Source organism: Acomys minous, assembly GCF_964271855.1.
Source record: "Acomys minous genome assembly, chromosome: 9".
In the NCBI taxonomy this organism is placed as follows: domain Eukaryota; kingdom Metazoa; phylum Chordata; class Mammalia; order Rodentia; family Muridae; genus Acomys; species Acomys minous.
The window spans coordinates 15,890,801-15,905,847 of record NC_140490.1 but is presented as its reverse complement, the minus strand read 5'-3'; the positions used below and the strand labels follow the sequence as shown (position 1 = coordinate 15,905,847).

General features: G+C 37.3%; 1 protein-coding gene across 7 annotated transcripts in view; it reads left to right on the top strand.

The window, feature by feature from the left end:
- PTPN20 (protein tyrosine phosphatase non-receptor type 20) overlaps positions 1 to 15,047 on the top strand; it is a 68,122-nt gene that overhangs the window by 36,550 nt on the left and 16,525 nt on the right. For all 7 annotated transcript variants that reach the window (XM_084793903.1, XM_084793906.1, XM_084793904.1 and 4 more), the window contains 2 exons: positions 9,506 to 9,654; positions 12,365 to 12,455. In XM_084793903.1, the coding sequence (XP_084650029.1) occupies positions 9,506 to 9,654; positions 12,365 to 12,455 (240 nt within the window). The remainder of the gene's footprint in view (positions 1 to 9,505; positions 9,655 to 12,364; positions 12,456 to 15,047) is intronic.

Genomic DNA, 15,047 nt, shown 5'->3' with positions numbered 1-15,047 from the left:
AAGCACCTCATTTGATTGTGTATGTCTGTGTTGTCTGATAAAATGATTGCAGCATTCATTCCTCAACATCCAAGCAATTAGCAGTCTGTTTAAATTGGGTGACTATGATTTTCTATTGCCTTCTGTTGTCTCAGGCATACCCTAGGAGGCCTGCGGCATTTTAGCCACACTCCTTCTTATCCCAGTTGGATAGAAGCATTCAAACTCTCCCTTGAAAATGATAATCTATCATACCAAGCAATATAATAATCTCCTATTACCTGTTAATTGTGTATGAGAAGCCCAGAGGACCAGGTGACATTTTCAACTTCCACTCCAGTAATCTTATTTCCCCCAAGAGACTCATTTCTCAATCTTTTTGATCTGCACTGATTTCTTTAGTCAATTTCTGGTTCTGAAATTTTATTAAACAAATTATGTGTACTTTTTAGGTCTTTATCTTAAATATTTCATGTTTTAGTGCTGTTATAAATGGGACTTGTGAAAATATTTTAACATAGACCCTTCATTGCCAATATGTAAAAAATATGATTGACTTGTAAGTTGCCCTCGCTGTTTTTAATGACTATCTTGAACTCACTAATTCCAGGATATGTATGTGTATGTACATATATGCACACATGTATACATATATACACATATACACACATATGAGTCTTTTTTTAGGTAGGGTATCACTATGTAGTACTGGCTGGCTTGAGCTCACAGAGATTGCCTCCTGAGTGCCTGCTTTTTTAATATAGGTTTATCAGCTCCCTCATAACCACTTATAACTTCAGTTCCAGAGGGATCTGACACTTCTAATATCCTTGGTCTTCTGCACACATATGCACAGACTTACACAGAGGCACCTACATACACACATAATTAAACATAATAACAGACAAAAATTATTAAACTTTATATACACCAATAAAGTATTTGCTTAGAAAGAAGTCAGGAAAAACACTCATTCACAGTAGCCTCAACAACAACAAAAACAACAACAAACCAAAAATAAACAAACAAAAAATGAGAAATAAACTTAACCAAGGAGATGAAGGATCTTTACAATAAAAATTTTAAACACTGATAAAAGAAATTAAAGAAAACTTTAGACAATAAAACGACCGGTGTCCCTGGGTGGTCAGAATCATAGAAACACAAAAAATCACAAACAAGTAATCTTAAACAGGAAGAACACAGTCAGAGACATCATATGACCTGACCTCAAACTATGCTACAGAGCTGTCGTAACAAAGACAGACCTGTAGATTAACGGAACAAGGATGTCCAGAAATAAGATGGTATGGCTGTGGCCACCTAATTTTCACAAAAACATTAGTGAGAAAAGACAGTGTGTTTAATAAATGATGCTGGCAAAAGTGGATATCCACCTGCAAAAGAATGAAATTAAAACTGCATCTCTCACACTGTACAAAAATCAGTTCAAACTGGCTGAAAAACCCTGGTTGAAAACGAGAAACACTGAAACTGCTCCATTAATACAAAGGGAAAATATTTCAGGTATATGCAACAAATTACTGAATAGAACCTCAGCGTCACAAGAAATAGCCCCTAAAGTTGACAGATGAGATGGCATACAGTTGAAAGCAGAGCTTCTGATAACAGAACAAAGCAGGCAGCCTGCAGAACAGGAGAGGATCTTTGCCAGCTGCACTTCAGACAAGGTGTTAACACCTGGAAAAGTTAAGCATCAGAGAAACAAAGATCCAATTCATAAGCGGGCACATGATCTGAGTAGTTTTCAAAAGAAGAAATACAGATGGCCAGTAAATATTTTAGAAACTGTTTGTGGGGAACCCAGCCTCAGCTGATGCATAATGCAACCCCTCCACCGGTGGTCCAGGGAACTTCGCTGAAGAAGAGGCAGAAAGAGTATTAAGAGCCAGGAGCAGGATGTCTGCTGCTAGATAGTTCCTCTAGAAACATCAGGGAAAATGAACTGAGTGGGGCTGTCTGAACAAGACACAAGCAACATCAGGTGATATGCCAACATGGATGAGGGACGTCCCACAAGGTCCCATTTCTAGATGAGTGGTTCAGTGGTCAGTGGCTCCTGAGAGACAGACACTTTCAGTCTCCTCCAGAGACAAGCTTCCATGCAGGTTGCCCAGTCCCAAGTGGTCAGTCCTGGATACAAGTACCTAAGAACAACATTGGGTGAACTCCACAGGGTGTGTGTTTGTGTGTGTGTGTGCACATGTATGCATGTGCACAAGCATGTGTAACAATAAGAAATAAGAGGGCATGCATTTGGGAGGGAAGAGGGGCATGAGAGTAGTTATACATTGTATATACCCTTATACATTGTCAGTTGGGAGTGTAAGGTAGGGCAGACACTATAGAAATTAGTGTGGAGGCTTCTAAAAAAATGTCACCATATGATCCAGTTATGAGGGTCTGGTGCATGAACCCAAAGGACTGCATTGTGCCTCAGAGGTGCCTGTGCGTTCTCTGCATATCTTCTCCTTTCACAATGGTAAGGAAGTGGAATCCGCTTGGATGCTCAGATGCTCATCAACAGGTGGATAATGAAAGCTCGGGACATAAGTACAATAGAAAGAGATAAAGTTATGACGTTTGCAAGAAAATGGGTGGAATTGGAAAACATTTTAGGTGAGGTAGCCCAGGCTCAGAAAGACAAACACCATCTGTTCCCTTGTTTGTAACCTCTAACTATAAGATAACAAATGCCAATGTGGACATAAATACGGGTAAAGGACAGGAAACTAGGTAGCGACCTGTGTGTCTGGTGGGGGAGGGCAGTGGGGCTTTCAAGGGGATAGAAGGGAAAAGGTAAGACATGGGAGGCAGAATAGGGAGATGAAGGGAGAGTTGGGAGGATGAACTAAAATAGGTGTAAAACCCCCGAAGGAACCCTATTTGTAAGTTAATCTTTAAAAGAATCACTGTATTGTGGATGCCTTTTGAATTTTAAACTACTTTTTGTAGTTTTTTTCTTTAGTCTGAGAGCAAATTTGGGCACTTAGGGTGATTTTTAAAATGTTGAAGTTGATCGCATTCGTAGGATGAGACCAACATGGTCATGTTATGTTACTGTTATTGCGTGCTTCCTTCTGTGACAGCATTTGCGTGGAGATTTGACCCTTGCTTTTGTGATAGTGGACAATTGTGTAGTGGACAATATGTGATGAGCTGTCATGTGCCAGTTGAGCTCACTGAGAAGCTGCCTCTAGCTGTGAGGTCGCCCCCAAACTGCATTCCAGACTCAACAATGTCTGTCCTAAAGTGTCCTTCCAGAACTCTGGTCTAAGGACGACCTGCATCCCTCCTTGTGACAGCGAGGAAGAGAACAGCAGAACAGCCCAAGTAAAAACATTGTGAGAGCAGCTAGAAAGCGAGCCACTTCCAAGGGATGTTTTATCCCGTGATACAGAAGTACTCTCAGTGGGACAGAGAAGCTGGAGGCTGAGCCACGAGACATTCAGCCACGGGAAGTAACTGTCTGCATGCTGGGCTTTTCCGGTCAATTTCCGCTGCTGCGTATATCTGATTTGATGCTTCTTTGTCTCTGTCTTTCTCATGCACATGCATGTGTACTATTTTTTTCTTTTACTTTAGCTAGCTTTATACTGAATAAACTCATTCAAACCCAAAACTATGACTATTTTTGATCAGTCTTGGAACTTCACAGAACAAATATTTATCTCTTAGTGTTTGATGGTGTCTCTGTCTTGATTTAGTGTTAGGGTGCTGCTGTCGTCACAAGGTTAGAAGCCTTTTTCTTCACTTCTGATTTCTTAAAGACTATGTAAAATTGGCATCAATTGCTTCCTTAAATGTTTGGCGGAACGTAACAAGTTCCATCTGAAGTCATCTGGGCCTACAGTTTGTTTGCATGTGAGGTTCTAAATACATATGTGTATTATTGTCTTTTTTCATTTCAGTGACAAGCAGATGGCTTGGTCAATAGAAATTTATTTCTTCACAGTTCAGGGAACTAAAGCGCACAGTCAAGGTGTCAGCGCGTGGATTGATCCCGAGGCTTTACGTGGTGCTTGGAGATCATTACCTTCAAATGCCTTTCCTATAGGTGTCTCTATCCTAACCCTCTTTTATAAGGATACTAGTCATGTTGGATTATGGATTAACAGTGATAATTTCACTGTTGTTTTCCAGTTTAGTTAGTTCTATATTTCTTCTTAGAATTTCCATTATCATTGCCAGGACATCCAGTATCATGCTGAACAGAAGTGGCAAAAGCATCACCTTTTGCTATATTTATTATTTCAGAGCAAAAGCTTACAGTTTTGCTGTGGGTATTCATATATGGCTTTAATAAAATTGTATTTTTAAGCTATTCCTAGATTATTTAACTCTTTGAAGATGAAAGATGTTTAATTTTGTTAAATGCTTGTTCTGTATGACTTGCAATGATTGTACATTTTCTCCCCTTCATTCTATTACTGTGTTCTGTTACTTTGAAGTATTTCTAATGACAAAGCATGCTTACATTTCAGCAAAAAGTCCACATTAATTATGAACTGTTTAATGCCCTGCTGAGTATGTACTTTGCTACATTTTGTTAGAAAGTTAAGTGGTGTTTGTCAGGGTTTCTTTTTTGCTGTCTTTACCTGGCTTTGGCTCATCAGGATAATTCTGTCCTTACAAAATCAGTTCTTTAGCATTCTACCCTCCTTCTGGCTTTGGAATATTTGGAGGAAATTTGTTATTTTTTCTTTAAATGTGTGTTAACATTTATTTGTGAAGTCACCATGTCTAGGGCTTTACTTTGAAAAAATTTAAATGCTAATCCAGCCCTATTTTTAGCTAAGAGTCTTTCCAGACTCTTTTAAATCTTTGTGATTTTTCCCTGGTAGGCATTGTGTTCCTAGGCATTTTTCCATTTCCTTTAGGTTATCTGACTTTGTTTGTGTAAGGTTTGGACATTGTTTTTGTGGCACTTTGACTTTCCTAGTGATTTGTATTGATAGTCTCGCCTTTATTTTTGATTTAATGTCACAGACCGTTTCAGTCAGGTATAGGTCCTTGGGAATGAGAGTTCTCGAAGCGTCAGTGGGCAAAGATCGGCGAGTGACAGAGACAAACCCAGAGGTACTGTTTGAATCTGAGTGTCACTCGCTGATCTTTGCCCACCGACGCTTTGAGAACTCTTGTTTCCAATGACCTATACCTGACTGAGATGGTCCATGACAATTTTAGTCACTTGAATATTTTTCTGTGTCCATCTGTGTTAGTCAAATTTTCATTACTTTAGCCAGAAGGTAATTTTCTCATAAACAAGATGTATATCAACTCCCAGCTTTGAGGTTCTTGTCCACAACTGGTTGCCTGTTGGTTTGGGACTGTGGCAAGGCAGTATATTGTGCAGTGTGTGTGGTAGAGCAGAGCTGCTACCCAGTGGATATGAGAGACAAGGGACAGTGATTTGAAGTGTCCCATTAGACCAAACTCTGAGAGCTTTCCCCACTTCACAGTAGAGCTGTGCTGGAGAGACCAGACCCTTCACTGCACTGTTCTCTGGCGACACTTAAGACACCATGTGACTTAAAGTTACCCAATCTTGTTGATGTATGTTAACAAGCACATTTTGGTTTCATTGGTTTTTATCTCTGACACTTTGTATTTCAGTTATCTCTGCTTGAATATTTCTTATTTCATTAAATTATCTCTTTTTTTATGGGTTCCTTCAGGTGCAACGCTAGGTGGCTGTTCTGAAATATTTTATTTGTTAATCATTTATGGCTATAAACTCTCTCCTTAGAACTTATTTGACTGTTTGGTAGGTTATGCTGTGTTATTGGCTTTCATCTCCAGGTCTTTGTAATTTACTCACTGGTTTGTTTAAGAGTATAATTCACTGGCCGTTTAAGAGTGTGTTTTCTTTCCTCTGATATTTTAGTTTTCTAGTTTTCTTTGTTATTGACTCATATAATTTTCTTTTGCTTAAAGAAAATAGTCTTCATCATCTAAATCTTTTAAGATCTGTTCATAGATATTTAATTTGTGGCCTAGTTTATGATTGTTTCTGGAAAACATCCATGTTTACTTGAAGATTATATATTCTGTCCTTTTTTTCTTTACCTTTTTAAGTTTATTTTTTCACTTTACAACCAGATTGTTACCCCCTCCCTCCTCTCTTCCCGGTCCCATCCTTGTACCCTCTTCTCCTATCTTCTCTTTCTCCTCAGAAAATGAGAACCTCACCACCAACCCACCCCAGCACATTAAATCACATCAAGACTGAGCTCATCCTCATCCACTGAGGTCAGGCAAGGCAGCCTCACTAGGGGAAGTGGTCAAAAGTAGGCAACAGACTCTATGTCAAAGACAGCTCTGGCTCCCTTATTAGGGGACCCACATGAAGATCAAGCTGCCCATCAGTTACATATGAGTAGTAGACCTAGCTCCAATCCGTGTGTGCCCTTTTGTTGGTCTCTGTAAGGCCCTGTAGGCCCACATTAGTTGACTCTGTTGGTGTTCTTGTATTCTGGTCTTATATAAAGTATTCTATATATGTTAAAGCTACTTTAAGTTGTTAAATAAAGCCCTTGGTTTTCTTCTTTTTTCTTTTGTATGGTTGTTCTATTTATTGATTATTGAACTGGTATGGAGGAAGAATTTGGAAGCCTAAAGCTATGGACTTAGAGACACTATAGCAGTGTAAGAGGAATTTAACAGGCCTTTCAGATGGGTTCTTAGAAGACCAGAATATGGAGGCATATGTAGACAGTGGAGGTCTGCGAAATGAGGCTGTGGAAGAGAACAAGGACTGTTTGGGGAACTCACCTAGAAGCTGTTCATATTACACTAAGCAAACTTTTTATCTGCACTATGCCCATGTCTTAACATTTTGAGCAAGGATAAATTCAAAAGTAATGGACTAAGTCATTTGGCTGAGAAAATTTTAAGACAGCATTGCATAGGGCTGTGGTGTGGTTACTACTCACTGCCATTAGGCAGTGCTTTAGTGAGAGAGCAAAAAGATATGAAAAAATATGCAGTTTGGTAAGGAAAAGGGTCATAAGTGAGTTTAAAGTAAGGAGGTACAGAGAGAGTAGCTTTTAGCAATTTTTAAAAAGAAATTGCTGTCATTAAAAAGAAACTTCCTAACTATCCATAGAAATATAGGGAAATGCATGCCCTGAGGATCAGGTTCCACCCATTAGAGGTTCCTTCAAACTAATTTGAAGGAAATTAGCTGAATTGAAAATGCAGCTGAAAGGGTCTCTGGTTTAAAAACAGTCACCCAGGAATTCAACTGCTGTGGTGCAGAGGGCATAGAACTGTGGTAGCTTTTCGGATTTTAATTTGAGGTCTTTATTCCAGTTTCATCTTACTTTTGTGCAGGACAGGACATAATAGACCTAATTTCATTCTTTGAAGATAGATATCCAGTTTTGCATAGCATCCTTTTGGGGTCTTATTAAAAAAGTTGTTGTCTATGTGAATTTCTTGAAACTCTTCTTTGTTTTCTTGAAGTGAGTAGTTTTATAATTTAAGGCCATACATTAAAGCATTTGGTCCATTTGGATGTTGACAGGCAGTGAAAGATAGGGCCCAGCTTCTTCTTCTTCTTTTTTTTTCTTCTGTATGTAAATATTTAGTTTTCCCAGAACCATGCATTAGAGGAACTGTTATTTTCCAGTGTGTAGTTTGGTACTTTTGTTGAGAATTGTTTGTCTTTAGACGTTACAGATTTCTTTTTGTGAGCTGTTTCATTGGTGTGTACCTATTTTTGTAGCAGTATCATGTTGTTTTGGTTACTGTAGCCTTGCAATATCTTAAGATCAGGCATTGAAATTCTTACTGCTTTGTTTTATTCAATATTGATTAGCTAATAGGCATATAAAAACATGCCAGCTACTAATGAATAATCTCTCACTTCCTTCGTGTTTTACAAAACCTTTCTGTCTTTTTTTTTTTTTAAACTGGCTAAGATTTTCAATGCTCTATTGAATAATTGTATAAAAATGGACATTATTTCATTCATGCTCTCTGAGGAAAAATGTTTAGCTTTTTTCATTCAGTATATTTTCAGTGGGTTATAATGCACAACTTTTATTATACATGCCTTAATTTTTTTCTTTTTTTTTTTTGGTTTTTTGAGACAGGGTTTCTCTGTATAGCCTTGGCTGTCCTGGACTGGCTTTATAGACCAGGCTGGCCTCCAGCTCACAGAGATTGGCATGTCTCTACCTCCTTGAGTGCTGGGACTAAAGGTGTGCACCACCATACCCAGCATGCCTTGACATTTTAATTTATTGGCATTTACGTGTTTTGTTTTACCATGAAAGATGTTGAATTTTGTTAAATGCTTTTTCTGCACCAGTCAAAATGATGAAATGACTTTTGGCCTTGATACGATATAGTACACAAATGGATCTCTAAGGCTTTAATACTTTTGTTCATTTGTTTTTGTTGTGGTTCAAAGGTAATCAAAATAGCCTTCTCTGTTTCTCTGTTGTGAGAATTATATCTCCTCTCAAGGTCTACTTATACTGCCTTTCATTCCATTGTTACAGAAGCTTACAAAGAATTGTAGGATTTCTTTGGCTGTCCATCCACCCAATAGCCTCTTCCTCCTGCCCTTCTAAAGAGCTTCTAAAGACATTCCAAGATTTTCCAGGATAAGATAACCTGCCCAAGGCTATTTATGCTTTGGGGAATGGTCATCTCCTTCTTTTGTTTAATTGATTTTATCTCATTTTTATTAGTAGTAACTTAATTTTAGTAACTTAATTTGTGTTCACACTGTTTTCTTTGCAAAGAGATTTTGAGAACTTCAATATTTTACCTTAAAATTGTGAAACTTTTAAAATATATTTTACTATGAACTTCTAGACTTATTGTATTTTTGACCTACAGATAATGTTTATAAAATTCAGATACTTGGAACTTATACTGACAGTGTGACCTACAGTTCATTATAAAATGATGGATTCCATATGTGCTATTTGATAAAGAACACACTCTTCCATTATTATTATGTGTTGGTATATATCTGTTATTATGTCTTGTTAATTATAATACTTAGGCCCTCTCTGTCTTTTGATGTGTTTGGTGTTGTTTGCTCTATTTCTGTAAAGTGAGACATTGTGTTGGAATCTCTATGCCCTCCCTTTTAGGCTCCAGGGACTTCTAAATACTTGATTCCATGGAGGGCAGAAAGCTTTGTTTTTTTCTTAATCTGTAGTCTTAAGCATTCTTTCCTTGGTATAGTTGTCAGTCTAGACATTATGTTCATATTACAAGACAGAATATGCTTTGGTCTACTTTATATGTCATAACTATGAACGAATCTTGTCTATAAATTATGCTTTTAGAGCTTCAAGATACATAGCATATTTTTTCCTAAAACAATGCTAACCTATTTTAACAATAGCCTATTTTCTAGACTCTTCTGGAAAAGTAAACTTCTGTTTAAGTTTAAAACTTTGTATTTAAACATGGAAAAAAAACCCCCACAAAATATCCCTCAAGTGTCTACTGTCTAAATAGAAACTTTTCTGTTTCTCAGACATTGAAACAACTGTCTCTGAAAAGGAGCTAACTCAGTTGGCTCAGATTAAACCATTAATATTCAACAATTCTTCGCTCTCTGCCCTGAGGGAGTCTTTGAAAATGCTCCAGAAAAAAGAAGACTTTGATATCATCCATGAGTTTTTGGTAAATATGTTGGGCTAGAGAAAAGTTTATAGTTTCCTTTCTTATACCACAACCAGAAGTTTTCTTTCCTTTTATTCTTTTTTTTTTAAACTGAGTACATTGCTTGTAGTTTAAATACTGTATTTTAAAAATAATAAATATTCATGGTAGAAATAATCATGTAGCATAAAAGGCTATAAAGTATATAGATACTGTCCCTTTCTCTCCCTCCCATTTCCCTCTAGGGACTCTTTAACTATTAGGCTTATTATAAACTTAAAGAAGTGTTGGCATGTTTCTTACTCACAAGTCTACTCCTTTAGAGAAACTTCTATAACACACAATTTTCATTCACGTTACCACTGCATACAGTTGTATCTTTGAGTTAATTGCATGCTAGATATCTTTATTTCTTGAAATAGTTGCAGGACATTTAGCTTGTTCTACTCTGCTTTTTAAATAGCAACCATTCTTCATATGCTTATTGTACATGTGTCATTTTAAAGAGCAAACTTCTTGAAAGACAGTATTTTGTACTGTCAAATTTTCACATTTGTTCATCATGACTTTTTGTTGATTATCTGTCATTTCTTTATTATAAGATACAAAATTGTCTTTCCATGTTTTTAAGCATTGCATATTTATATGCAGTTTGTTACCCAAATATGTGCTTATTATTTTCATATAATAAAGAAATTATTCCTTTTGTGTGTTCTCTATATAGTATATTTATACATATAGATGTGAACACATGCATCTATATTGTTTATCATAAGGGAATAATGAATTTTTAGTAGTGAAATTCAGTGATAAAAGGACTTTTGGGTTTTTATGTTGTATCTATTTTTTTTTTAGAAATATCCATTTCAGTGTAAGAATATAATAATTATTTTATACTTTTCTAGTACTATTTAAATGTTTTTAATGTTTTAATATTTCATTCAATATCCAGTTAGCATGTAACTCGTTTTAAGGTGTTTGGAAGGAACCACTATTGTGTATCTCTCTGTTTATCTTAAGACACTACTGAAAATAATTTTTTTCAAATAATGAATGATGGCATTTTATCTTAGATTTTTAAAGAAATTGACTTTATTATTAATTCACTGACTAGTCTTCATTATTGCTGTGTGATTTTTCTTCTGGTTCTTCTTAAAGATTTCTTTCAGGGTTGGTTTTAGAATTGGCTTTCAGAAGAGTGAAAACTGCCAGCCTGGCCCTAGAGGCGAGCACCTTCCATGGCAGCAGTTGTCAGCACTTCTCTAAGCACTGGTGGTTCAACATTGGATACACAGAAATTAGCAAATAAAAATTTAAATATACAGAGTCTCTGGCTTTATTAATATATACTAGAATAAAAAGATTGATATTTCCTAGGCTTTTTTGTACCATTGGCCCTCTGTGTATGTGGGTTCCAAATTACTGGTCTCAGTGAACTGTTGATCAAAAATATTTGGCACTGTTGACATGTACAGATGCCTATGCCTTTATACCTTAAGCAATACAGTGTAACAATGTATGTCAAATATACATTATATTGAGTGTAAGTGATCTGAAGATCATTTACATATGAGATAATTGCATAGGTCATGTACAAACACTTCCTCACTCCCCATTTTATACACAGGCTCTAACATGTATAGATTTTTATTTCTATGGGAGTCCTGCGATAAATTCCTTTTGGATACCAAAGGACGATGAAGCAGGGTCTTTCCTAATTTTATCCTGCCTCTGAGTTAGATCAGATACTCGGCACTCTTGTTACTATGCAGTACCTAGAAGGACACGCTTTGCCGTCTTTCCTTTGTCCTTCTACACACATTACAACTCACATAGTCACTTTTGCTGACCCACTAAGACCCAGGTTAAATGTTGCTCACTTTCTTGGCATTTTCTTTATGTAGCTTCAGGCACAATTAGACACTGTCATTAAAACTTATGTTTCTGTAAGTCACATGATATTTTATTAAACATATTATATTCACTGCTTAAGGATGGGAAATTTTTCTATTTTGTCTTTTTATCCCAGTATCTGGAAATAAATGCTTGATAAATTTTCATGCATTCACACTTGCTCTTTTGGAGAGGAAGAGAATTCTTTAGTCAGTAACTCAGCTATTTTTTTTTTTCAAGACAGGGTTTCTTTGTGTAGTCTTGGCTGTCCTAGACTCACTTTGTAGACCAGGCTGTCCTCGAACTCACAGTGATGTACCTGCTTCTGCCTCCCAAGTGCTGGAATTAAAGCTGTGTGCCACCATGACCAGCAAATTTTCATGAATTTATACTTGTTAAAGAATTCTTTTGGGGAGGAAGAGAATTCTTTAGTCAGTAACTCAGCTATAATTCCTTTAAGGAGTAAATTGTAAGGCTTTGTGTAGCTGTTTGTTTATACAGTTCTATTATAGTTATTTTTGTTTATAAAATGATGTTATAATTAGATCCTAAGAACTAAGTATTCTATTTTATATTTTATGAAAGGGTAAACAATAGTATTCAGGGATAAAACTGTTTTGAGAATTTAACATTTTTTTTAAATCAAGAAACTCATTGATTCATGTTCTTAACTTATGATATTGTATGCAGTCCTTACTGGATGAGGTTCTACTCTCTCTGGTTTATTATATAACACTGAATAGCAAGTCACACTATATGGTATGTAAGGATAATAAACGCTAAACAAGGGGAGATTTTCCTTCTTTTTAAATACATGGCTTTTTGTCCCTCTTTGAAGGAGTTAGAACAAATGACTATGCCTGATGACTTCAACTGTGGGAATCAAGTACACAACAGAGACAAAAACAGATACCGAGATATTCTTCCATGTAAGCAAGAAATTTTAAATTATTTTCCTATTAACAGTTGGAAAAAGGTAAAGACTCACTTTCTGCATGACAGATTTTGAGCTTTACCATGAAGAACTCTAGTAGCTTGCAGTGGATTAGCTGGGCATACTCTAGCACACAGGGTCTCTTCTGAGCACTGTCAGCGAACCACTTACACAGCCCGTTAGCCTTGATTGCCATCTAAAACAGAGTCTGAGACATCCTGGATCCTAATCCTGGCTTAGCCTTCCCTGGGAGATGGTTTAAAATGCAATGGGGCTTTTTTATGTCTGCCCTAGCCAATAAAGCTAACTCATCAATCTAATTCCCAGTGGGCAGCTGCAGTTTGATTATATCCAAAGAGCTGTACCCATCGCTTCTCTACGTGGTATGGAAGGCAGGATGGTTTCCTGTTCCTCAGTGTATTTGCTCATAGCATTTGTCAATATCAATCACCGAAAGAGGAGAAACCAAAATATGATAATAGTCTTAGTAATAATTTTATCTCATGATCATCTCTTTTAATGTCAAAAATTTCTATGTCACTTTTACCATTTTTTCTACTAACTTGTCCCTCTTCCATTATTTCTGTCTTGATATAATCAAATGCTGTTCAAGCCAGAATGCTGGCTCTCTTGTTGTATGCAAAAGATGCTTACAAATTCTTTCCCTTCCCCCTCTTCAGTACCTCTGGAGTCTTCCCACAGTTCTCTATTGATATTGCTGCCAACCTGGACTAAGTGTCTTCTCCCTCTCAGCTAGTGTCTGTCCTCTCCACTGTGTCCCTTTCTTACCCATTCACAGTAGCCACTGAAGTGATTTTCTTGTCACATAGTCAGGACATCCAACTGTCCTTTTCCATGACCCTCTGGTACTGTCATGGCGAAGTTCCCCTTGGTGTTTGTCTTTGTAGCTTCTTTGGGTTCCTGGAAGTCATTTCTTCTCTTCCTCTATGTGACTAAACCTTCAACCCATGCAAGAGCTACCTTCCTTCTCTGCTGTGGTAGCCCCTCTGCCTTCCCTAGCGTGCCAGCCTAACCTTTGTTGTTCTCCTTGAAGCTAGATGTGGTGATTTTCCAAGGGCTCTAGTATCTTCTGAGCAAGTACTCTTCCTACTTACCAAATTATGTTTCCGTGGTTTTCTTTGTTTCTCTAGATAGATCTGAGATAGTACAAATCAGAGAGAGACAGCATCTACCAAGATACAATAGATACTTTTATGTTCTGTCAGCTCATTCAGATCAGATAGCTTGGATTATACAGCAGTGAGCACCTTTTCAAGATGCTTAAACCAGTGTGTTCTGTCACTTCTATGAGACAATATGAAACTCACTAGTGAGGTTCTCTGAAAGTCTGGTCGGTGAGTCACTATACAACACTTTAGTAGTGTAGACAATGTGACGCTACTCTGAAAGGTCAAAGGTCTCATATGTTGATTTTTTTGTCCCTACATGTGCAATTACTCTTAACAAGACTGAAAGTAAAAAAAAAACTTTTTTTAATGATGCTCTCAGGATTATGAGAAATAAGAAGTGCATTTGAGGAAATTAAGTAAACATGTACATGATCCTGTTTGAATTCTTTCCCTGGGCACAGAAGTTGACAAGGAGGTATAGAGATGCAAAACAGTTCACTTAAGTGATTTAAAAAAAGGAAAATCATCTTAAAGCTCTTGCTATGCTTAAACTATAATTCAACTAAGTTCTATTTTAAGATTTGCTTACTTCATAACACGGTCTAGTCTAATCTGAATATCAGCCTGTGTAGGTGAGAACTATGGAAGCATCTCTGGCTTTTCATCACACACACACACACACACACACACACACACACACACACACACACAGCAAGTTCTGATGACATGTCAAGAAAACCAAAAATCATTTCTTTGCCCTTGGTTGAGTTAGTCCTCACTTTGCAAAGCCCAACACACACACACACTGCCACTCATACAGCACAGTGTAAAATAGTGTGAGTTGGCTCAGATTTCAGTTTTCACTGTGGATTAACCATGAGTGGTCACAAATGTAAAACTGTGACTGTAAACTCCTCAGTGTACAAATCACTGTGCCAGTAAAAGCTGGGCAGCAAACAGGGTCCGACCTGGCGTCCTTCAGCATGTGTTTGTGTTGTGTGAACAGACAGAAGTGCATGCAGCTCTGTTGCCCCTTTATCTCCCAGTGAGAAGCCCATGTGGCACTCTACACACAGGTACTTAGGGAGAACTGACTGACAAAGGCAGCAGTCAATGACAGCAAAATTAAAGAAGAAAAAAGAAAAACTATAATTCTGGGGATAAAATTAGAATTGAACACAAATGTCCTTAGAGCTGACTGGGAGCATATGATATTGTCACCAAACAGAAGATTGACTCTACTGCTGTTCGAGAGGGACTTGCTGAAGGGTGACTTACCAAAATGAAAGCATTGTGTAGTTGGGGTGATTAGGACGAAGGCCACCTGGGAGAAAAGTGCTGGCTAGGAGCCTGAGATTGCGGGACCTGTAGGATAGTGTCACAACAGTGGAACAAACCCAAGTGTAGGCAGGACTACAACAATCCAGACAGGATAGTTATGCAATGAAAGGAAGGAG